The following is a 25,021-nucleotide window of genomic DNA, read 5'->3' on the forward strand; positions in this document are numbered from 1 at the left end:
TTGAGGAAACAAGCTGGTGGGGGTGGGCACGGTGGATGTTGAGCACGGCCTGCACCAGCGACTGCCCTGCGGCTCTCCCCACTGGCTGCCTGGCTTGTCCTTGGGCTCTTGCCATCTCTGTGTGTTGCTGTTTCCCATCCGCTTTGCTGGCTCTGGCCTGGTGCCTTCTTGATGAGGCTCTGGGGCGGGCCGGGCAGGACAGGGCTCTAGCCATGGCCAAACTTTCTTTTTTTTAACCTCTTTGCCCCTATAAGCAGTGGTGGATGCCAAAGCCATTCTGTGTGCTCAGGAGCTCTAGCTAAGACCCTGGCCCCTGCCTTCACTTGGGAGGGTGGCTCTGGTCCCCAGTCCCACACCTGCCAGCAGGGAGTTAACTGAATTCAGTGTTTACTGTCATTGACAGGTCTCTTCAGGTCTTAGCCTTCCCATGTGTCCCTTTGGAACAGAACACCAGCCCATTTGTAGTTGATGAAGAATAAAGTTGTTGATCCATTGATCTCAAATCAGTGGCCTGACCCTTCTGTACTTGAGCAGGTTTTTGTGGGATCTTTACCAGGAGCAAGGTCCTAGGATGGCATGTGGATGGAGATGGCTAGATGACCACTTTGTAGATGGGTCCACCTGCTCACTGACACCCTAGAGGTAAAGCAGCAGGAGCCTATCCCAGCGGGACAGACAGGAAAGGCCTCTTCTGCATGGAGTATTAGTGACGGCTCCTGAAGCCATTTTTTTTTTCTCCTGACAGCCCTTGAGCCCAGAAACACTGGAGAGGATCTTGCCTTGTGTCCCAACCCCGTCACAACTGGGTTTTGACCAAATGCCCTGGGTTTCCAGATTTCAGGAGTAAGCCTTCGGGGACACTGATGTGACTAAGAATTCATTGCCCCATTTCCCCAAGAGCAGCTGCCTGTGCGGCAGCCAGAGAAAACCCACGCTCTGCTGATCCTGGCATCCTTTTATTTATTTATTTTTGCATAGCCATAAATTAGAATCTGAAGATAAAAAATTAAAAACCAACAGTGCAGCATCTGTGACAGGAGAGCGCAGAACGAGACTTGGTTGTCTCGGGGCAGGGGCAGGGCTGTGCAGGGGCCACTACTTCATCGTCACCTGAGCCTCAGAGCCAAGTCAGGTCCTGCCCTCTCCCCACAGGCCAGGACCAAGCCCCGCTGAGAACCACCCAGTGCCCCACAGAACGGGGCTAGGAATCAAGCCCTTAGCTTTGAAGTTAAAAAAACAGACCTTGAAAAATATATACATTGTACAGCAGGGCCGTCCGTGGGTCTAAAGCCCCTCTCCTCATTGCAGACAGCCCTCCTCCCACCTGACACCCTGAATGGCACTGTTGGGTCATATGGCACTGTCACGGTCATTACCACTGGACAAGGAGGTCTCCTGTCCCCTCCCTCCTAGGAAACCCCAAATGCTAATGACCCCAAAGGTAGACCTAGGCCCCTGCAGCTGGAGAATGTGGGAAGCTTGCTCTGGGACACAGGCGGGCCCTAGCAGGAATGGGGGGCAGAGCAAGCTTTGCCCTGGCATCAGGAGAGAGAAAGCCGTGGTTGCCCCCAGCACAGGGGACTCCAACAGGCTGGCACAGGCAGCAGCCTTAAGAGGTGCACAGGAGCAGTCCCCGCCAGGGTATAAGAAGCCCGTGGCCCACCTCTACCTAAGATAAAACAGGCCTCTGAAGAGCCCCTTGGGATCCCCGCGGGCCACTAGCCTCGCGGGCAGAGCACAGCAGTTGGATACTGAGCAACCTCCTCCCCCCCCTCCCCCCGTCAGGCGGGGCCCACCACCGCTTCCCACCTGCTTTACCCCCACCAGGAGCTCTCTAGGTGGTGGCCCTGCCTCCCCACCCCCCTGGTATGCTATGTACACCCCATGGTGCCAGCCCAGTCTGGAGAAGGAAGGGTGCTGGAAGCACTGGAACCTGCTGGCCACGGTGGGCTGCCCGCTGCCTGGCAAAACCCTGCACATTCTTTCTCATCTCCCCAGGGCCAGGGCTCTTCTTTCTTGCTCCTGGAAGTCAGAGCGCTGATCAAGCTTGTGGGGTTGGAGGTGGGGTGCTGCACACGCACTCCTAGAGTAGGGGTGCATGTGGGAAGGGCAAGCCTCCCAGATGGCTGGCAGCAGGCATGAGAAGCTTCACAGGGCTAGTGAGCAGGCTCCCCATGCACCCGGAAGCGGTAGATGCAGGTGTACTCGGGATGGCCCCAGTTGGTAAGGATCCGCAGCTCCACCACCTGGTATGTGGCCATTTTAGTAGCCTGGGTAGAGAAGAAAGGTTGATGGTGTCAGAGAGTCCGTTGAGACCTCACTGACAGAGGGTAGGTGGGGAACATGATCACCCTTAGGACCAGAGACCCCTCCTCTCCCCTGAGTCTCTGGCTTCTTATGTGCCTGTCTTCAGCCTCCTGGCACAGAGTGCAGCCCAAGGGCCAAGGGCCCTCTGGGACACCAAGATTCTACACTGGCCATCAACTGACCCATGTGAGCTGCACTAAGCCCTGCCCTCAGACCACATATAAGTGGTCTTGGTGCTGAGGAACAGCACAGTTCAGTCGAGAGCTGGACGAGTTTTTCTGCAGTTGCTTTGTCACTTTATCAGAGCTAGAGCTCCCCTCGTGGAGACCCTGGTGCATGATGGTGTGGGCCTTCTCAAGTGCCCATCAGCCTGTCCTTTGTGCTTCAAAGCCACAATGTTTGAGGCAGCATTTGTAGCATATCTTGCCTGCCTGATGCCACAGGTGCGGTGCCTTCTGCCCATCCTCTCCCCTGGCCTCTCCCGTACCCTGAGAAACCCAGCCCCTGCAAAGACCCCATCATCATCCCCAAACTGATGACAACCATCTCACATCTAGTCCTTCAACAGCAACTGGGAAAACAGTAGGCAAACCCACTCCCCACTCTGCATTAGCCCCTCTGGGTACCAGCTCCTAGACCCTTAATGCTGGTAACCTGTAAATTGTCCCCTGCTCTGCCTCTGCCCCCTGTTCTCCCCCAGCCTGAGCTCGGGGGCCTTCCCACTGCCTCATCCTCACCCGACACCCTGTGCAGACCTGATCAGTTCTGGCATGTTCCCCACCACCACTTCCTGAATTAGATCCCTGGCTCCAGGCTGGCCTTCCCTGGAGTCACTATTTAGACCTTAACAAAAATGCACATCATTCTGTTACCCACAGCAATGCCATCCTCACCCACCCCGTGGCCCTGAGGGCCTCTCTGAGGCCATTCTTCCTGCCTCTTACCCCTCTCTCCCCTCTCACAATCCCTCACCCACCTAATTCTTCACTTTTCTTGAATTCACTGGATGGTGTGTTTGAACTCGGGTCCCTGGGGCCCATCAGCCCTAAGAAATCAGACTGCTGGGGTGGAGGCTGGAGTCTGTTCCTAAGGGTCCTGGGAGATCTGATGCCCACTTGAGTTTAAGACACAGGTCCTGTCTGAGCCTAGCTGGCCATGCCCTGCTCTCTCCTAGAATGCCCTTCAGTTGTCTTTCCTGGCAACCCAATCTTTCTTTCATAAACTTGCCTCATTAATGCCCCGTTTCAGGAAGCTTCCCTGACGTGCCGTTCCAGAGGGGACCCTCCCCTATGCCATCTACAAAGTTGGTCTTCTCCACTTCTGCCTGATCTGAGGAGGGCAGAACAGGGACTGCATCTCTCTCTGAACCCTATGCCTGGCAGAGTAAGTGCCAGGGAGACATCTGCTGCACCCACTAGTTCGTGGGTCTGTACCTGGAAGTAGAAGGTCTGAATGGGCTCCCCATCCTGGTCATAGGTGAACGTGCCCAGAAGCGTCCCCTCTTGCTGCAGATCTTCATCAAACCCCTGCAAGAGGGTGACAGGATGGAGGGGAGAGGCAGGGAGTGAGAGTGTGACTCCCTCCCACTCTGCAGGTCAGACAGGATCCCCCAGGAGCTGCAAGGGGTCTGGGCACTGGAAATGGCTACCACAGGACTTCTCTGTAACCAGTGATGATCACTTAATAGCACATGCCGTGGTCTCTTCCTCTAGCCTGAGATAACTGGGACTGACGTGCCGTCCCTGGCTCCACTTCTTCCAAGTCCACTCCCTGCCTCCCAGCCAGTGACCCCAGCTGGAATCTTGGCAGATACCCACAGGACACTCCTACAACCCTTCCAGCTCCACACCGGTCGATACTCACAAAGATGGCAAAGTCCTTGGGGGCACTGGAGATGGTGCTATTGGGTGACAGTGCCTTGGGTACATGCTCTAAGGTAACAGCTGTGGGGCGGATGCGTGCAGAGAGGCGGACCACGGCAAAGCCCTGGGGCCCCTGGAAGGCCCAGCAGTTACCGGGGTGCACATCTGGCTGGAGTGGAGAGAAGATAAATCAGTATGAGGCCCCAAGTCTAATTTGGCTGACTGGAAAAGCGGGCCACGTCCCAACGTGCCCTGAGCCCTGTTGCCTACCTGAAGAATGACACGGGGTGACTGGGAGTGGTACCACAGGGGGATGCCGAAGAGGCTGAGGAGGGCTGTCTTGGTCTCATAGGTCTCGGAGCATCGGGTGCTGATGACACTGGCCCCTGAAATAGGAAAGAAGGACAGGGTGGGTGTCTGGGGGGGAAGACCCAGACGACCAGCTCAGGCTGCCAGCCACAGGAGCCCTGGCATGAAGGCTGGAGCCGCCAGGAGAGGCTGCCACTGCCTGTCTCCTCACTGAGGACAGGGCAGGTGCCCAGGCCCAGCCTTTGCCCTAGCCCAGACCCAGGGAGCAGCTGAGATACCGCCCCTCTGCTGCCTGGGTACCTCCTGCTTCCCTGGGCCATCCCTTCCTTGGTGAAGAGTCTGTGTTGGGTGACATGTGCTGATTTGGGGCCCAGCTATTGTGGGTGGGGACCATGACAAGGCACGTGGAGGAGGTGGAGCACACACCTCCTGATTCCAGGGCGTAGTCCACCATCCCAATGCGGTCCTCGCTGTAGCGCTGCAGGGCCTGCTTCACGATCCGGTGTACCTGCTAAAGCACGGCCCAGGACACAGTCACCATGGGAAGGAGATGAGCCTGCCCCGTCCTGCTGCCATAGGCTGGGCACTGTGGACTGACCCTCTAGGCTTGTGCCATGCTGCACCCAGGCAGGTATGGGTGCTATCTCCACCCACCTCCACTGGGCCCAAGGCAAACGTCAGAGCTTCCTCATGCCACTTATGTCCTGGAAGTGAGGAGCTGGGGTCTGAGGCCTCCCAGTCCTCCAGCTCCCAGTGAGAACAGCAGTGTGTCTGTGGGGTGCTTGCTCCTCACCTCCTCTGTGACCCCGACCACGCCTTCCTTCTGCAGCGTCAGTCCCAGGGAGGCCACGGCTTCCCGGGCCGACTTGCCCTGCATCTCCGCCATGTGGGAGAGGATCTTGCTCTCCAGCTCCTGCAGCTGAACTTGCATCTCCTCTCTCTGGAGGAGGCCAGCGCGGGTGCCTCCACCTCGGAGAAGGAACTGACTGACCCAGGCAGGGAACTGAGATTCCACCTAGGGACAAAACATGGTGTTACTAAGAGGCTTGCAGGAGTAGCAGAGGCTGCTGTGGCAAAGCCAGGCCAGGCAGGGTGGTAGTTAGCTGGGGAGCAGGGCTGGGCGGGAGGGAGGCCCTTGGAGGAAAGGCTGATGAACCACAATCCCTGGGCATCCAGGAGAAGCAGGCACTCGGGCCAGGCAGGCTCAGGCCTGTGCCGAGTCCAGCTCTGCAGTGGTACCCTGGAGATAACAGGCCGGGACAGGAGGCTCCTGCTGTGCAGACCCCAGGGCAGATGGACTCAGAGCAGAGGGTGCTTGGCAGGGCCCTCAGATGGTTCCAACTCACGTCGTCGTGTGCAGCCTGAATCTTCTGGGGCAGCAGGTCCACTTCATCTGCCACAACGCTCTGCTTCAGGGACAGAGCGGCCAGCTCCTGCCTCAGGCTGGCTAACTGGGCCTCCAGCCGCCCCAGCTCCTTCATCGCCTTCTCCTGGAAGGCCTCCTGGGTCATCCTAGTCCCAGAGAGGAAGAAAGAGGAACCCTTGGTCGGCTTCTGTCATACAGTGGTGCCCTCTAAGCAGGGCCTGCTCTTAGAGAGTGGCTTGTAAGACACAGCCCAGAAGCCAGGGGGTGGCATCCCTGTCCCAGAGCTAATTCAGATCTGATCCCATGACCCGCTCTGGTGCAGCCTCTTGACTCGCCAACTGTGGACAGTGGGCTGTGAGGCGGCGGCCTGCATGAGGCAGAAAGGACGCTGGCTGCAGGCAGCCCACACACCTTGGTCCTGCTGCAGAGGCACCTCTCACCATGAGCAGGCCCTACTAAGCACCACCCCTCAGACAGGCTGCACACAGGGGTCCTGACCTGGGGCTGGGCGGGAGGGGAGCAGATGGCTGGGACTTTACCTTTGCCACTCTGACCTCAGCTGCTGGATGTGAGCCTCCGACTCCTGAGGGACACAAGAAACAGTGAGCTCAGAGAGGAGCGTCACCTCCACTGGGCACCTACTTGACCACATCTCTGCCCCAGGGTTCCTCACAGCAAAGGTCAAACTGGCCACTTGGCCAGAGTCCTGAGAGTCTCGCCCAACATCTGATGCACCCTCCTATTTCCACGTCCCCATTCCCTCGGCATGGGCACAACCAGGGACAGCTGTCCTGGTCCTGAGCATGCTCCCCGTGGAGGGGTGAGTTCCGCTCAAACAGGTAAGGCAGGAGACCTCATGCTTCCCACGCACACCCAGCAGTGTCCCTGCAAGGACCAGGGGTCCCAAGTGTCTCTCAGATCAAGAAGAGCTGTGGAACTGGGTCAGGACCCCAGCAGAGGCCCACGTGCCCTGGCCCACCAACCTGGGAGGCCTGGACAATCTTCTTGAAGAGGTCTTCCGAGTCTTGGTGATGTTCTGCCCTCAGAGTGACCAGTTCTTCCTGTCAGATCAGACACGAGGGGAGGACTGAAGATTTGACAGCAGCGCTGAAGGGGCGCTTGCCACTAGGAGGTGTTCTAACCGGGATTCGAACCAGGGCGCTGGTTCCCGGGCTTCGGCTCTTGGCCATAGGCCACCGTGCTTCTCTGAAACAGGCAAGAGTCCCGCCTGATCTCTACGGCACACCACACCTGTGGCGTCAGGCACCGGGCCATGCTCCACATCACACCCCTCACAGCTTGGGGGAAGAGAAGACAGGCGTCTGCGTGTTTCTCTTTAAAGCAATATTTTAAAATATGTTTTGCTGTCCTGGGAATGGAATCCAGGGCGCCCCCTCACTGAGCTACACCCCCAGCCTTTTGAACTATTTACTTTGAGACAGGGTCTCCTGAGGGGCTGGTGCTCCAGGTGCCTCCACCAGGACAGTTTCTATTTGTGACTGAGGCTTAGACAGAGAAGCTGCCAAGTGGCAGAGCTGGCTGACCCTATCAGTGCTCATTCTCTCACCCTGCAGGGTCCCCTCCACCCCAAATGCCCACGGTCCCGAGTTCCCGCCCTTGGGCAGCTCTGCTCCCCACCTGGAGGAGAGTGGCGGTGTCCCTGCGGATGTCCTCCTTCAGGGCGGCCTCTCGGCGGCTCACCAGCCCCTCCAGGAGTGCCAGGGTGTCCTCATGGCTCAGGCCACTGCTGCCCCCCTGGCCAGTGGTACCCTGCCGCAGCTCCAGGCGCTCCAGCCTTATGGCCTCCTTCTGCCAGTTGGAGGAAAACTCAGCAGCAAGAGCTTCCAGCCGCCGCTCCAGGGAGTGCACCTGGGACAGGATGCGCTGCTCTGCCTGGTGGGGCAGGGCAGGAACAGAGGTGAGGGACCCAGGAGCACCCCACAAGGACACTTCCTGCACCTGCTACTGTGAGCCAGCGGAGAGGGAAGAGAGCCCCAGGAAGACTGTGACTAAGCTCAGGCTGGGACTGTGGCTGGGGTACATGCCAGGGAGAGGCGGGGGTTCCCAGATAGGAAGGCGGGGGTCCCCAGGGCGGGCCCCAGGGAGAGCTGCAAGAATCAGAGCCCAAGGAGGTGCAGGGGGGCAGGGGAGGGGACTGGAGAATAGGGTTGGTCCAAATAAAGGATGGGAAGCTGTAGTAGGTGTCAGTGTGGGTGGGGTGGCCTGAGTGACCTGCTGGCCCACTGCCCTGTCCCCTCCTCCAGGCAGGTGTGGAGGTGGGAGAGATGAGCACTGAAAGCTCCAGCCACAGCGGTGCTCAGCTCCACCCCTTCCCTAGCTACTAGGGAGTGAGCCCTTCCCTTCTCCTCTTTAGCTGGGTGCCCCACTGGGAAGCTGAAGGCGGAGTAATGGTCATTTGGACCAGAGGGTGGCATTTGATAGTGTGTCACAAATTTTGAGAATATTGTTGACAAAACAAAATCTTTGCAAGAGAGATTATGAAATGCAATCTGTCAAACATCAGTTAAATGGCAAGAGGCTCACAGACGGGTGGAAGAGCTTCTGAGTTTTAGAAGTTCCATCTCACATAGCAGCGTGTTCACAGGCCTCAAAAAAACCAATAAAAGCAGAGTTCTCCCCGCCTGCCTGGCCTGGCCGCCCCGTCCGGCCCCATCTGCTGTCTTTATTCAAATATAAGCAAAGGTGAAGCTGTGTTCAAGCTTCACTTCCCCTTTTTGCAGAAAAGGTGATCTTTGATAATTAAAAAGGAAGTCATAGATGACAGAATATGTCATCATTTTATAAATTAATAAATTATGTTGAGGAAAGCAGTGTCCATGGATATATATGATTAAAATGTGATATAAAATAAAGTCAGCGAGGTGTAAGCAAAGTTTGAATAACTATAGTGGGGATCGTGTTGTTTTGTTTTGGTACTAGAGACTGAACCCGCAGCTCAACTACTGAGCTACATCTCAGCCCTTTTCTTTTTGGGACAGTGTCTCACTGAGTTGCCCAGGCTGGCCTTAAACTTGGGATCCTGGGGCTGGGGGTGTAGCTCAGTTGGTAGAGTGTTTGCCTCTCTTGCACAAGGCCCTGGGTTCAATCCCCAGCATCACATTAAAAAAAAAAAAAAAAAAAAAAAAAAACTTGGGATCCTCCTGCCTCAGCCTCCTATCACTAGGACTGTGGGCAGGTGCCACAGCAACCAATGGGGACAGAGAATCCTAAGCAACCCACGCTCACACCATGTTCTGGCTGCACATCCTCCTGTCCCCGTTGACTGACTGCAGACTGAGGGCACAGCCTGGGCCTGTCCATCTTCATACACTGGCAATTTATAAAACTGGCAACAAACCCTCGCTTCTCCCTGGGCCTGCCCTCTACAGCGCACCCTGCCACTTCTCCCTCGAGAGGTCTTTCTCTTCTGTCTCCTTGAATCTGGACTGTCCCTGAGCTCTGCATCACCAAAAGAATGGAAGTGACAGTGTGTGGCCTCCGACAGGTCCCTGCAGCCTGGCCAGCATCCTTGGAACCCTGCCCAGCTACTGAGAGAGCAAGCCTGGGACAGCCAGCAAGGTGACCGAAGTGCAGTGGGATGGCCTTCCCCGCAAGGGCCGAGGCCAGCCAGTCGCCATTGCACACAAGTCTGCTGCTGCTCCTTTGAGCAGGCAACACGGTGGCATTGTATTGAAAAGGAATAAGGCAGGTGGCAATTTGCTGGTTACTTTTCCTTCTGTTTTCTGTCCTTAGGCTGCAACTACATTTTGGACACTTTCGAGTCATACTGGTGTGCAGGCCACCCCATCCTAACACCTGTGCCCCAGACAGCAGGGAAAGGGGGGGTCAGAACACAGAGGGGCGTGGGGCGAGGTCAAGTGCAGAGGCAGGTGGGGGAGGTCTGCACAGCCCTGCACTCACCTGGAACTGTGGGGAAGAGCCTCTGGAGTCCCACACCTCAGGCTGCCTCCTGCTGTCCTTCGCTGCCCACCAGGAAACCACAGCGGGGTGGAACGTCTGCAGCCCGTAGGGGTAGAAATACCAAGCACCTGGCATAGGGCGAAGACAGTCACCCAGGCTGGGGCCAGCAGCAAGAGGCGGCCTCACCTTGGGCATGGTGACCTGTGTTACTCGAGGGAGCCCTGCTCTGCTAGAGGCTGCACTTCCTCCTCGAGCCTCAGCATGAGGCTCATCCTCATCTTCGCAGCCTCCTCAGAGGTCCTTCATCTATTCTGTCGATGGCAAAACTCAAAATGGCTCTGGCCAGTTAGGGAGGATCCAGGGTAGAACCTGACAGTGGTTCTGGGTCTGGCCCAACAGTCTTATCACCCAGGAGCCTTCAAACACCCAGCACCTGGCTGCCCCCTCCAGGGGGAGTTAGCTGGCTTTCAGGGCCCCATGAGGGTATGTTTGAGAAGCTCCCCAGGTGACCAGGCTGTCAGGCTGGGCACCACGACACTAGGAGGACAGGAGGCATCAGCTGCTCACACAGCTGCAGCCACAGAAACACCTGCTGACTTTGGGGGTGGCCTCTCTGTGACATGTTGACTCCTGAGTAGTGGGGGCTGGGTGGGGAGTGTGAGCCTGAAGATGTCAGTGGCTGAGAAGTCTCCGTCCTGGTCACTCCACGCTGGCAGCTCAGTCATCAGCTGCAAGCAGCTGAGAGGAAGCACATGACCTCTTGGCTTGAAGTCCCAGGTGGACATGTGTCACTCAGACATGCGCCCCTCTCCACCTGCATCTCCACGTGACAGGGAGATGGTGTCTGGGGAAAGGTTCTCCAGGTAAAGTGGTACGCAATTACCAAGGACCATGGTTATTTTTAGGGTAATGCCCAGGCCCCACTGGGTATGCCCAAGCTGTTCTTGCAACAGGAAGCAAAGAGAAAACATGGTGGGAAAATGTTCTGCCTGATAGTAATAAAAGAAATACAAGTTGAATAGATGCTAAACCTATCAAACCAACTCTAAAAAATATTTAGAAGTTGACACAGTCATTAAGAGTGAGTCTCGGGCTGGGGCTGGGGCTCAGTGGTGGAGAGCTCGCCTCAGTGGAGGGCACTGGGTTCGATCCTCAGCACCACATAAGAATAAAGGTGTTATGTCCATCTACAACTAAAAAAAAAAGTGAGTCTCAGACCACATAGGTAAGTCCTGTGAAATCAGGAAACTCGAGTAAAATTGCCCACACAAAATGCAACGTGAATGGGACAGTCCCACGGCCAAGACTGGAACCTGCAGAGTCCCAGGTAAGTGACCAAGTGGCTGCACCATAGTGTACTGCTTTGTTCTTACCTTCAGGATAGCTAAAGCCCTAGCCTGGTCTTGTGAGAAGGGTCTGCTTGCACGGCTCTGTCCTGCCCAGACAGGAGGAGCAGTGACTGCTAATAATAAAAGCCCCGAGCTCCTGCTGCACCCAAGCACAGCTGTCCTGGGTGTGTTCTGCCAAGGGCGATGTTCTCAAGGCACCCTGAACTGCCATGTAGCTGTCCCAATTTAGTGCAAGATCAGTAGACTGGGCCTCTTCCCTTTGCCTGGGACACCCCACGAAGGGGCAGCACGGGTCAGTGGAGGACATGGTGGAGGTCGGGCGAGAAGGGTCTCAGGCCCAGAGCTCTGCCCAGTCCCTGCCTGGCACACTGGCCGCTAGCCCAGCATCTGCCATGCTCTGCCCCGCCCCCTGGCACTTGCCACCCTGACTCACCATAGGTCAGGCCTGTCAGGAGCAGCAGCAGCAGCAGGAACCAGAGGAAAGTCCTCAGGGAGGAGAAGCGCCTGGGCGGTGGGCAGGCAGACGGAGGGAAGCATGAGGAGCGGGCCTCCGACCCCCAGACAGCCCCGGAGGCCTTCTGAACCCTGAACTAGGGTTGAGGTGAGCAACCCGTGAGCTTCTCATGGGGTCAGGGTCAGACTGGACACCAGCCTTATCCACTGGTCATGAAGTGATGAGGACAATTTTGACTCTAGGAATCTTATGGATGTTACCGACAATAAATAGTGTGGGCTCTGAGACATCTATAAACATTTTTGTAAAGAGAGACCCTGTAAGCAAGCAAATATAGAAAATAATAGTAACTCCCTATACAAAAATATTTTCTTCTAGAACAAGGAACCTTTATTGGTGACATGCACCAGTCCTTGGCCCTCTTCTGGCATTGCTGGTTGCCTGCCCTGACCTGATCATGGACAGAAGGATCCTGATTCTGGTCCAATTTTCTTTCCTCTGCCAAGGGGGACAAGTTCCCAAACCGTGGTCCTGCTGGTCTGGCAACTTGAGGGAGGACCCACAGCATCCTCAGGCACCATCTCTTTGTGGCTTCTGAACACACGCAGGCAAACCTGTCTGGACTGTCAGAGGCCCCAAAGGGAAGCTGGACTATCTGGGAACCTCACGGCTGAGCTAGCGCCTCAAGGCATCACCAGCACAAGCCTTCTCAGGACTCACTCGTGCATCTAACAAATATATCAGAAGCGGCTGGAGGGGTGCCACTTAGTAGGACGTGTCCAGGATACAAGAATCTGTGTTTTACAGTTTTGTCCCGAAGGAACAAAACCTGCCTCTGTGCACCACCCATTTCTGGCAGTCCTGGGCTCTGGGGGGGCACTTCCTGCTCCCAGATGAAAGCTACAGGTAAACTGGGGGATCGCCACACCCGGGTTAAGATGGGGCATTGCTCCTTCAGTCCCAGGGCATTCTGATTCACTGTCAAGGCTGGAAACTCGCTCACCTGGTTAAAACGAAGACATCGAGGAGGGACGCAGCTGTCGTCAGGCGGTACCAGGTGGTGCCAACCCACCAGTAGAGAAGTCCGAAGATCCGGCCTGAAAAAGCAGCTACGGAGCCTAAGACTTGAGGCCGTGTGCGGCACTTCACCCTTTCTGTCTGTGGTCCCCTGCCGCCCCCGCACCCCATACTAGTGCACCCTCTTCTGCTTTGCTGCTGCTCCACACCCCCTGTCCCCGGGTCTTTTGGCCCCCAGTAACTATCCTAGAATGACCTGTCTCTGTCCGGCCTGGTGCCCAGCATGAAGTCACTGCTGTGGAGAGCAGGAGGCGCTGAGCATACTCAACCGGCACCCACCTGGAAAAGTGACCACTGTCCAGACAAAGGAGCCGGCCTGAGAGATAGCACTCCTCAACCGAGACCCCGAACTATGCTGGTCTGTGTCCGAGTAGCCTGCAGGGGAACACGGGAGGAAACCAGCTCAGCTCCTGGGCACTTTTTTTCCCCCTTGGTGCCAGGGATTGAACCCAGGGGCGCTTAACCACTGAGCCACATCCCCAGCCCTTTTTAAATATTTTATTTAGAGACAGAATTTTGCTAAGTTAGTTGCTAAGGGCCTTGCTAAATTGCTGAGGCTGGCTTTAAACTCACAATTCTCTGGCCTCAGCCTCCTGAGCTGCTGGGATTACAGGAATGCACCATCTTGCCCAGCTCCTGGGCCCTTTTAAGAGCCTCCTCTGGGGATATGGAGCCTGACCATCTACTTGAGCCATCTCCTTCACATCCCCAGAGCGTCACACGGGCCTGCTCACAGTAGGTGGGGAAATGCCTGTGGGAGGAGTGGCATGGGAGGCTTCTGACATTTCTCTCCCACCAGAGCTTTCTGATTGGCGGCCTCTCCTCACCCACAATCCCTCACTCTGTTGTTCAGAACTAGACAAAAGGGACACTCGTGCATCTAACAAATATTATGAAGTACCCACTATGTGCAGGGCTCACACTGAACTGCTGAAACAGGCAAAACACAGAGCCGTTGGCCTTGGGTTGCTCACACATCAGTGGGGGTGGGACAAAGTGCATGGCCCAGTTCATGAGGGGCCACCCCAGACAGGTTCAGGGAGTGCTGGGCACAGGAGGGATGCCCCACACCACACCCTCTCGTGCTGTCAGGGTGTCCCCTGCCCAGCTTCCCTTGGAGGCCCCACCTACCCACAAAATCGTCCTCAGAGGAGTAGCCGGAGGAGGAGCCCAGGAAGTCCTCAGAGACCTTGCTCTCTGCCAGCCCGTTGACTTGGCTGCTCTCGGTGCCTCCGGTGCCTCTCCTCCTCCTCACCCTCAGGTCCCCACCTGGCCAGGGAGGAATGGGCTCTTCTAGGCCTTGCAGTGCCTTAGCACGTTGGGCTGCGCAGAGGGTGCTTCAACAAGCGTGTCCCATGTGGGGACACTAGGGGGGAGCTGGGAGGAAGCAAAGCCCCAGGAGGAAGGTTTGGGACACTCACTCCAGTAGGGCTCACTGTGCAGGTGGTCGTCAAGGAGGGCGCTCCTGGCCAGGGAGGCCGCCCGGGGGCTGCCGATGTAGGACTCCCGGACCACGGACTCGCTGTAGTAGGAGGTGTGGGCGTCAGAGGAGGGGCCCAGCTGTGGTGCTGGGGACAGGCGCTTCATGTTGCTGGATTTCCTCTTCACGGTCCTGGGGACAACCATGAGGGGAAATCAGGGAGCAGGGTGGTGAGCCCAGCCAGAACTCCAGACGAAGCCACAGCCCTGGCGCCTCCTCTCCCCAGGGTCAGCCTTGTTCCGGGGCAGCCGACTCATGCGGGTGTTGTCTTTTCCTTCCGTCTTTGTCACCTGGTTTTTTTTTTGGCAATGGGGGCTAGAACCTGGGCCTACGTGTTGGGCAAGCACTCTACCACGGAGCCACCACACCCCCAACCCTAGGTACTGTCTTTGCTCCTGTTAGCTCTGAATTTCACAGGAGACAGGCAAGTGCATCAGTGAGAAGGAGCCAGATCTCTAACTTCAAAGTCAAAGTTCTTTCCCGAGCCCGCCCCAAACCCGACAGGCCCAGCCTGGCCTCCTAGAGCAGCCCAGAGCCTCAGGGCCCTCGACCGTAAGGGGCAGGACGAGGCAGGCAGTCATTGCTCCCAAGTTGCCAGGCAGCTGCTGAGGCCCTGCAGGTGGCGAGACGTGTGGGTGTGGGTGCCAGAAGGATGGTCAGCCTGCCACACCCTTCCAGGGTGGAGGGGTGCTGTGAGCCCTGCCTGCACTTTTGGGGTTTCCGGCCTGGCTTATGCTTGAAGCTGCCTCTCCCCACTTCCTGTTACTAGCTAGCGGGGCAGCAGCACCTCTCACATGGGTGGAGAGGGCAGAATCCCTGACACATGGGCATCTGCTACCCTGAAGGTTGTAGCAGGAAGAGCTGCCTGCTCTGGGGGCCGCGCCCTGGACAGGGCTGTGCAGCCCTTTGCGCCCTACCTGAGAGGACCATCCCTAAACAGGGCACTCCGGCTCCCTGCCACCGAGCTCCCTCCACTGCTGCTGCTGCCATCGTCATCGCCCTGGGAGTAGCGAGTGAGGCGCTGGCTTCGTCGGGACATGGCGAGGGGGGATGTGCCTGTCCCTTGAAGAAGTCTTGGGAAAGAAAGGATGGCACGTGACACTCAGGGCTGTCCCTGGGGGAAGAGAAACAGGCGCTGTCTCACCACGAAGGACAGAGCCTCCTGCATTCAGGCGAAGGCCCTGCAGTGTGGCCAAGACACAGTGGTCACTGTGCCCTGCCTCGGGGCTCCCTGGGCCGTCCTGGGGCCTCCACCGTAACTTCCACAGGGCTTTATGCCTTTATACAGTTTTCCTTGATCCTCCTTGATGCTCGGCAGAACACAGCCAGAACTGGGCTTCCTCAGCCTCCGACATGCAGCAGAGAACTTGGCACAGGGCAGGCACCAGCCAGGTGCTGGGGCTCCCTGGCGCTTCCAGCCCAGCTGCCCCCTCTCCCTAGAGCGGTTCTGGCTTCAGGCTCACTGATTCCCTCCAGAGGGGGCTCCCCCTTGGCCACACTATTGAGTCCCTGGTCATTCCTGACTCCAAAAAGCCCACTCCAGTAGAGCCTCCTACATTGCGACTGCTCACGCTCCACCTCTCCAGGCATGACATGCCCCTCTTCCTGATGTGACACGATAAGATTTTTTGAAAAATGCCTCCTTGGCACCAGTCTCCCTTTGTGATCCCACAAGGGAGGTGGGTATCATCACTCCCACCTATCAAGGGGGGAACCTGGGACACTAAGATGATGGGTAACTTGCCCCAGTCACCCAGCTTACAAGTGACAGAGAAGATCTGAGCTCAGACCTGACAGGTCATAGGGCCTGGGTCTTTCTACTCCACCAAAAAGTTTGCAGGTTATTTTAAGAATGTTTTGTGTCTTCCAACTAGAATCTTCTATAGCCCCATATACACTCAGAACAGGCTGTAAACTACATGATTACACAACAAATATTCAAACTAACGACACAGGGGTAAGTGGCACCACAGGATGGCATTACATTCAGTCCCAGTTTTCGGGCCATGTGAGGCTGAAAGCAAGGCTCAGAAACTGATAATGAGGACAAAAGAGGTCAAAGTGGCAAGGCTGGCCAGAGGGCATTCCACCACATGAGCAAGATTAAGGCTCTCAGCTCTGGACACCCAGATTCCAAATCTTGGATTACTGAAGTGAGGAGTTCCAACATAGCCTCTTGGCAGGCAGGACTACAAAGTACCTGTTAATATCCCAAACCCACTGGACAGCTCATAGTACTTGTGACATTTTGTCACTTCTGATGTTCCTGGTTCACACCAAAATCACTAGTTCTCTGGGCCACATGGTGGGCATACACTAACACACCCCAACTCTGACTATGTAAACCAGAAGATCAGGTCTGTCCAGTTAGGACCTCCTCTTTTGAAAAACAAGCAGCTTCCTGTCTGGGCTAATGGGCATCTTCCCAGATGGGATGCCCATCTGGCACCATCCCTGGCTTTGGCTGGTGTTGGTAAAGTAACCAACTGGTAGTAGCCAAAGCAGGAAGCTGGCCTGGGTCCTGGGCTGTATTCCACTCCTTATAAGGTAGTTCCACCCCACAGTGCCCTCCCCCACCTGACAGCTCACAGGAGCTCCTCCTCTTAACCCCTGCTCTGCTGCAGGGTGAAGCCTCCAGCTCGGGGACAGACACAAAACCACATGTTTATATAGTACCCAGACTCCGCTTGGCAAGAATCTTCACATTCTGACTGCCAGGCAAGGGGCACGCTTAAAAGCTAAAAACTGCAAGCCTTTCCTGCCATCACAGAACACTCTACCCTTCAGTTTGGATTTCACAAGATAGAAAAGGTCAAGACCCCATCCTCCCAAAGGAGAGGTGAGCCTCTAGGAGTCCAAATATTTTACATATCAACACTCCCCTCATATACAACCAGTTAAGAAGCCCTCAAATAAAACTCCATTCCACACTTCTGAGCAGAATTACATTCTTTTCTCAGTTCTTCCCCCATCACAAATGTAAAAGGCAATATCCATCCGATCTTGAGATTTAACCTAGATCTGGGACATCTTGCACCTGACATTTTCACTCCTCTATTTATTCACACTCCATTTACACTGGGACGGAAGGCGCTGGGGCGCTCACTGTCCTCTCCCTTCACGCCCCACACGCCCAACCCGCACCAGGGAAGAAGGTGGGCTTACTGAAGTCACGCCCCGCCCCGCCCCCGCCCCCGCCCCCCCCCCCCACTGGCTGTTTTGTTTTTGTTTTAGAACCGAGCACTACCGGCCTCCTTCCTATTCCCAGAGTTCTGACAGGCGTCACAGGCCGGGAACTGCCAGTCCCTGGACCTGGCCTCTCTGGCACTGCCCTGGGCCGGTTTGGGGCCGCCGGGTCTCTGCTCTCCTCCTCCCGGGAGGCTGCGCGGGGAAGTCCCGCCCGGAGACACCGCCCTCCCGGCTGACCAGTGGGGCGGCCAGCCCTGGGGGCGGGGGCCGGCGGGCAGGATGAGTCAGGGCGCAGGCCTTGGCTCCACGCCGGCCCTGCCCGACAGCCCAGGGGCGTGCGCCCGGCGGGGTTGGAGCCTGGCCCAGCTCGGCCCCGAGAGGAAGAAGCAGGCCTGGCAGCTCTGCCCGGGCGGGAGCGACCCGACCGTGGCTCGGCGGTCAGCCCTGCCCAGGGCCGAGGGTAGGCGGACCCACCACCCTGGTTACCTGCTGCCGCGGTTGCTCCGTACCGGGCCGCGGGCGTCCGAGGCCCGTCGCGCCGCCGGGGCGCGCCCCTTTCCTGCGTCGGGATCTCGCGGGCGGCGCCCCGCGCAGGTCCGACACAGCGGCGGGGCCCGGGGCTTCGGGGGGTACGGAGCAGTGTCGCGGGACCGGGCGGTGACGGGCAGGCAAGCGGACAATGCGGCCGGCGGAGGCCCGCGCTGCGCGAGTGGGGCCGGGCGGCGCGCGCGTGGCCGAGTGTGTATGTGTGCGCCCGTCAGTCAACGCTGACAGGCCGAAGCTCATTGGCCAGACTCCGCCGGCCGTCTCCGCCCACCGTCGCCACCCATTGGCTGGTTTGAACACAAAGGCCCCGGCTCGCCCCGCCCTCCGCGTGGGCCGGGCCGCTCTGCGGGCTCAGCCCCTCAGTTCGCGCGTGGGAGGCACCAGCAGGTGCAAACCAGGCCTCGGTAGCCGGCGGCGGGAGCCCGCTCTGGGGCTGGGGCTCACCCGGGTGCCTGTGGACGGAAGTCGCGGTCTGGTGGCCCAGAATGCCAGAGATCGCCCCGAGTGCGCCTCACTCCAGGAACACCTCGCTGTCTGCGGTGCCAGGGCCCTAGGGACGTTAGGTTTGGAGAGGCACAGGCCCGGGAAGATGGCCCGCGGAAATGGTGGGGGCTGAAGACCCTGGCTCCGGGCCCGCCCTGGGAGCTGGCGTTGTTAGCTCAGAGCAGGTTCCGTGTAAAGATCGTCAGGGAAGGCTTGCTAAACGCCCGGGCACTTGAGTAATTGTCCTCTTCGCCAGCTATTTCTACACCCATTTTAACGCCAGCTATTTCTACACCCATTTTAACGCCAGCTGTTTCTACACCCATTTTAAAGACAAAGAAATAGGCTAATAGAGGTATTGAGTTTCTTGCATAAAACCACACAGAAAGAAGCAAATTTGAGACTAGAAGATCCCTCCACGTCCAAGCCCATTTTATAGTTTTGTTTTTCCGTTTCAGCGTTGGCTTTGGGATCCCAGGCCTAGCAGGAGGCTCCCCATCTTTCAGAGCCCCAGAGTTTCACAGCAGCTTTTCTGTTTTAAGGAAGGAGCTTGCCACGGTTGGTGCCCCAGAGGGCAGAGCTGGTACCTGTTCCACCTTTCTCCAACCTGGAATGAGTGCTTGATAATGAGCAACAGTGCCCTCTGATTCCAGGGGTCTTTCCTCTTGAGTCCCACCTGCCAGCTCTACAGATACCACAAGTGTACAACTGGGGACAGACACTTCCTGTACAAGCTCTTTTTTAAAAAATATATATCTTTATTTTATTTATTTATTTTTATGTGGTGCTGAGGGTGGAACCCAGGGCCTCCCACGTTCTGGATGAGTGCTCTGCCACTGAGCCACAACCCCAGCCCCTGTACAAGCTCTTTTAAGATGAAACTGAGTGCTGCTATTTCACTTTTTTTGAAATGCAGAGAGGAAACAAGACAGATGACCAAATTGTGGACATTGGTGCAGGAAGGTGCTGGGGTAGGGAACAGAGGAAACTGAGGGTCTCCTGCTGAGTTGGCTCCAGCCCAACTCTGGATAAAAGCAGCCCCCCTTTCTGGGCTCCCATTGTCCCACCTGAAAAGGGTGGTGTCATCTGCCCTTAGGGTATCTTAGGACAATGCCATTGTTGCTCCTGGGCTTAGACCTGGAGCTTGCTGAGGATCAGAGCTGGCTGCTCTCTAATTATGTACTGAACAGCAGATTAAAGGGAGAACTCAATATATTAATATTCTGTAAACTGAAAATGTTATAGTAATTTCATTTCATGTATTGATAGTCTTTCCTCCTTTTAATTATTTTGTATTTAATATTTCTACTATAAATTTTTTGTTTTGTATTTCTGGGTAGTTATTGCTAATCTAGAGGAAAAGCTATTCTTTATTACACTTATCTCATATCAAAGTATATTACTTAAGTAAATTTTTACGCTTTTAAGTTATATAACATTAATAACAGCAAAAGTACAGTTTCACTTCTTTTTTAAGTTTTTCTTGTAATTTTCCTGCTAATTTTTTATCAAATAAAAAATGATAAAAATGGCTGTTGGAAAAATGACAAATGGCCCTTGGAAAATTCTTGGCCTTGGCATTCAAGGTTCTCATAATTGTGCCAGGACCTTCCCCTTGTCCTGACCATCCTCACTTGACACTCCCATTGGACTTCCTGCAGGACACCACTCTTTGTCTCCTGACCCCTCCCACCTCATGAGTTGAACCAGGAAGCAAAAAAAAGACCACCAACTCCAATTTTAAATCAAATGAAAGCAAGGTTGTACTGTGTACACAAAAGCAGGACAGCGACTGTCTCTCCCAAAGCCGGGCTAGAGATCAGCCCCAGCTCTCCAGGTAAAAGGCTTTATAGCATGAAAAGTTACAAAGGTGGGGGGGGGTCTTGGGAACGTACAGCTAACAGGATTCTGGCAAGCATAACACAAAGGCAGATAGCAGGGTAATGATCTACATGGCGTAACATTTTAAGGTAGGGAGTAAATTGAGATTCCAACTTCAGAATTTTGAGGTGCCGCTGAGGTTTTAGGGAGGGTTGTTATCTGGTCAGGGAGAGCCAGGCATGGGTGAGTTTGGAGCCCGGGCAGGAATTTCAAACAAGTTTAAACATCAGGTTGTCAGGACAAATAGAAATCTTAGTATTTTATAATAAAACAGAAATGAACTTTTCATCACTTTGTGATGAGATGGCTCCCAATCTGAAGATGGAATCAGGCTGGGTTCATCACATGCCTCCCCTCCTCTGCAAACTCAGCGTCTCTTCCCTTCCAGGCTCTTCTCTCTGCGGCCCTTTTCCTCTCCCATTTGCTCTGTTCTTGCTCCATTTTTCTCTCATCATGATTCCATAAACCGTGGTGGGGAGGGGACAGCTTTGCCCCAACCAGAGCAGGGAATCAGTGACAACTGTGCTCCTCAGAGCAGAACAACGTGATAACTTGCCTGGCTTTAGACCTTTCTGGCCCCTTCCTTCATTAAAACAAAACAAAAACCAAAAGAACAAAAGGACAGAATTAGGGACTGGGGGTGTAGCTCAGTAGTAGAGCAGGTGCTCAGCATGCACAGGACCTTGGGTTCCATCTCAGTACCAAAAAATAAATATATAATTTAAAGTTATACTGGTACAAAGATGGCTATACCCTAAACTTGATACTTTAAAAAGTATTTTTTAGTCGTAGGTGGACACAATATCTTTATTTCATTTTTATGTGGTGCTGAGAATCAAACACGTGTGCTAGGCGAGCGCACTACCACTGAGCCACAACCCTAGTTCCATTATATTTAATATTTCTCTTTCTTTTTTTTTACTAAGGATTGGACCCAGGGCTCGTGCATACCAAGCCAGTGCTCTACCACTGAGCTACATCCCCAGTTCATTTTTTAAATTTTACTTGGAGCCTGTGGAGCCTGCTGGGAATAGGACTTTCAGAAGGCAACCTGTCAGCAGGCAGGATGCAAGGCCAAGTTAGCTGGCTGTGGAAGAGGTCTCTGGAGCCAAAGGGAACACACACAGCCCCCCTTAAAGTTGAAGGCATTGATGTCAGAGATAGAATTCATTCTACCTGGGCACAGATGTGTCTCACCAGAGACCTGTGCTGACGAGATGAGCTGGGTTCAAAAGAGCTGGCCACAGCATTCAGCTAAGAAAAGAAAGCACAGGGCACAGAAGTAGTCCTCATATGGAGGGTGGGATGGCTCTGCGACCTTAAGGATCAGCTTCACGCTGGAAGGTGTTGCAAAAGAGTGCGTGCACCTGGACTCTATTTTTACAGGGGGGACACACAAAGGAGTTTCGACAGAATGTTCTTCACCAAATAAGGCAGGTGATAAGGTTTCAAAGGGGGTTGTCCAATCCCACTGGGTAACGCCCAAGACCAGAGCTGAAGCATACTTCTTTGCCCAGCGAAGGTGAAGGCCACTGGCTTCGCACAGCGCTTTGGTGCCAGGCGGACAGCCCCTTTACTCAGGGCTGAGGGGTGCTTAGCTCGTGGGCAGGCGGCCTCCCACAGTTGTGCTTCTGTGTACAAAGCAAAAAACAGCACAGTGACTCCTGGTGGCAAGCCAAACCCGAGTAATCTGGGGGAAGGTGACTCGTGTCCATGGAAACAGTGGACAGTTCAAGCCCCATTCGGAAGCAACTTTCCTGCTAAGGCCATGCGATGCAGAGTCCGTGTCATGCTGTCCCTTCAAGGATTTCAATTAATGCCAAAGAAATTAAAATGGATTTGTGCTCTTGGGAAAAATGTTTGTCTGTTGGTTTTGAGATGGGGTCTCTCAGCTTCCCGGGCTCATCTTGCACTCCAGGTCATCCCGACTCAGGCTCCCAAGTTGCTTGGGATTACAGGTGTGCGCCATGCTCGGTTCTCCTGGTGTACAAGAAATCAAGATGAAAATATTTCGTGGGCCCCTAAAGCTCAGGTGCCACGCCCAGGAGAAAGGTTGGCAGTCGGCCCCAATCGCTCCCTCTCCAGCCACTGCCTGCACGGGGCCACCCAAGCACCGTGGCTCCTGTTAGGACAGTGCGAAGCAGACTGTAGGGCAGAGAGAAGAGCCTGGGGGAGCAGATGCCGAGCATGCGGACCAGGAGGGACGAGGGGCAGGAGGGTGGGAAGTGGGTCTAAGTGTCCAGAGGAAGTCTGATGGGGGTGTCAGTGAGGATGGTCAGGAGAGGGGGAGGGCCCTGGCACAATCGTGAGCACACAAGGAGGTCCCACTCCATGGAGGCTGTGAATGCACTTGAGGACAAGGAACCCACAGCCCTGATGTAGGCCAAGTGCACCACTTGCTCACTCTGTGACCGTGGGTGAGTTACTTAACCTCTCTGAGCCGTTTTCCTTATTCATAAAATACAACTAATAATCACAGCTGTCCTATCTGCCACACCAATTGGCTCTGTGATCTTGGACAAGTCAACCGGATTCTCTGGCCTGCATTTTCTCAGGTGTGAGTTCAAGTGAGAAAAGGGACATAGATGTCCAATTACTGCCCACCTACACGCGTGGTCTTGGGTGTGAGGAGGGAGATGAGCCTCCTGGTGTGTTCTGGACCCATAGTCAAGGTCAAGTGGATTCTCTGTGCTTCTGGAGACCAGGGCCTCCCTGTTACCCCCCTGTGGCAGTTCCTCTCTGCCTCCCCCAGGGACACATGGCAGGTCCACAGTCGGTGCCTGGCATGCTGTGAGAGTCTCCAGCCACCTCCTGCAACCAGAGTCACCTCCACTTCCCCTCCCCGCTCTCAGCGTCAGTCAGCAGCCAGGATGTTGGCGTCTGTCATTTTCCATCACAGGCAGGCCCTGGCGGGGGCGGGGACTTTCATGTCAGGCTCCCTGGCAGCAGCTATCAGTGGGTGGTAACCTCAGAGGAGCTTGGTGGCCCCAGCTCCCAGGGGCTGTTCCTCTGCCTCCCCAGGATTGATGTGGGCTTGCTCCCCTAGCTGCCCAGTCTGCCAGGGGCTCCGGATTTATAGACTCTTTCATGGAGAGCTCAAGGAGCCGTCACCAGGAGGCGAGCTGAGCTCAGCTTGTTTATGGAAGAGGTCCCGCCCAAGGAGGGGCAGCCTCCTGGTCACTGGGTCAGCTGGTGCACCAGAGACAGAGTGTGGGTCCGTGACCACAGGGCACAGAGATGGCCCCGACTCACGGATGACTATGCCTTAGTCACCGCCATCACCCCCCTCCCCCGACGCCAAGTACAGGGCCTGGCTCCTGAGAAATGCTCCATGGTGTGCAGTCCCAGGCTTCAATTACCTGACCCCAGGTGTGGCCTCCAGGTGGCTTCGGGTGCAGACCTCCTGCTGGCCTCCTTCCCTCCTAGGGCCTCGCCTATGGCCTCAGCTACCACAGAGCCCTTGGTCAGGGTGCCTCATGGCCTGCAGAGCCCTTCTTCATTTCTCTGCCTGATGAAGTCCTGCTAACCATTCGGGGACAGGCTCCGTGTCTCTTCTTCCCTGAGGTTTCCTAGCCCAAGTTCTAGGCTTTGATCCACACGGACATCTGCCTCAGCTCCCCACCATCTGTCCCCTAGGATGGGAAGAATCCATGTCCACGAGCCAGGTGCTGCTATCCCAGCAACTCAGGAGGCTGAGGTAGGAGGATCGAAAGTTTGAGGCCAGCCCCAGCAACTTAGTGAGATCCTGTCTCAAAATAAAAAACAAAAGAGCTCAGTTGTGGAGCACCAGAGGGGGTAGGGGAAAGGAAAAAGAGTACTTGTCCACAGACCCAGAGGACATCACAGGGATTAAACTGCCTCGTGCTCAGAAAGCATGAGCTACGATTATCACCTGCCCCTGTGTCACCCCAGACAATGCCTGGCTCTGTGACTACAGGGAGGAATGGCCTGGGTGGGTTGAGCCCTCAAAAGAAAGTGGGGGCAGGGCTGGGCCTCTGAGGGAGCTACAGGTCAGAACTCAGGGGCTGACATGGCCAGCTTGCCTGACGCCCCTGTGAGAGGCCGCCCCTCCTGGAAACTGTCACTATCTCTTGACACATTCACCAGAGACTCCACTTCTCTGGGGACATTTCTGGGCTAGTGGTGCAGACAGGTTTGAGACTCGGACAGTCCTGGTGAACAACTTGGCAGGTTATTAACCTTTCACAGCCTCAATGTCCTCGTCTGTAAAATGGGGACATTAACATGTCTACCTCATAGGAGCTTGGACCTGGACCCAGGGGAATCAGAGAAGCAGCCAGAGGAAATGATCCAAGGGCTAGAAGAACAGACGGGAAACAGCAGGGAGTTGCCCAGCTCACGGGCGGCTGCCTAATGGACAGGCCCACTGCAACCTGGAACTGTCGCCTCTGCCTCTGGGCAGAGCTGGGCAGCCGGGAGCAATCCAGATACCCCAGTGCCATCCTCCACCCTCCTCCAGCTCCTCCTCTGGGGCTGCAACATGCCCCTTCACTCAGCCATGGCTTCCCGCCTGCAGAAAGGGGAGAGTAATCGTCCCCTCCCCTTCCCCACCAGGTGGCTGTGGGGTCAGAGGAGGAGGCAAGGCTGAAGTCCTCCAGGGCGGGGGAGAAGGACCCAGGGAGCTGATGATTCCTGCCTCGGGCAGCAGTGTGATTGGGGCGTGGCTGGCCCGCTTTCCAGGGCAGGCGTGGGCATCAGAGGGAGCAGCACTGAGCACCTGGGGGTGTCCTGCTGAGTCCTCACGGAGGCTGTCCAGCAGGTGGGCCCTTGACCATG

At 55.7% G+C, this 25,021-nt stretch overlaps 1 protein-coding gene across 4 annotated transcripts; it reads right to left on the reverse strand.

Moving 5' to 3' along the window:
• Positions 1-943: 943 nt before the first annotated feature.
• Positions 944-18,094, reverse strand: SUN2 (Sad1 and UNC84 domain containing 2). 4 transcript variants are annotated; one of them, XM_081309547.1, is made up of 18 exons: positions 17,801-18,093; positions 15,043-15,198; positions 14,067-14,257; positions 13,777-13,914; positions 12,925-13,020; positions 12,572-12,665; positions 11,548-11,618; positions 9,766-9,893; positions 7,483-7,737; positions 6,828-6,905; positions 6,384-6,427; positions 5,825-5,990; positions 5,272-5,493; positions 4,905-4,989; positions 4,440-4,555; positions 4,171-4,338; positions 3,741-3,833; positions 944-2,270 (listed from the first exon to the last, which is right to left on the reverse strand). In XM_081309547.1, exons 2-18 carry the CDS (start codon positions 15,162-15,164, stop codon positions 2,157-2,159), a joined length of 2,181 nt encoding a protein of 726 aa, XP_081165673.1. In that variant the 5' UTR covers positions 15,165-15,198; positions 17,801-18,093; the 3' UTR covers positions 944-2,156. The 4 variants fall into 4 exon arrangements, with proteins under 4 accessions (XP_081165673.1, XP_081165671.1, XP_081165672.1 ...); XM_081309545.1 differs by having other exon boundaries at positions 15,043-15,239; positions 17,801-18,092; XM_081309546.1 differs by lacking the exon at positions 17,801-18,093 and adding an exon at positions 17,363-17,486 and having other exon boundaries at positions 15,043-15,239.
• Positions 18,095-25,021: the final 6,927 nt, after the last annotated feature.

Source organism: Spermophilus citellus (genome assembly GCF_964194105.1).
Source record: "Spermophilus citellus genome assembly, chromosome: 10".
Classification (NCBI taxonomy): domain Eukaryota; kingdom Metazoa; phylum Chordata; class Mammalia; order Rodentia; family Sciuridae; genus Spermophilus; species Spermophilus citellus.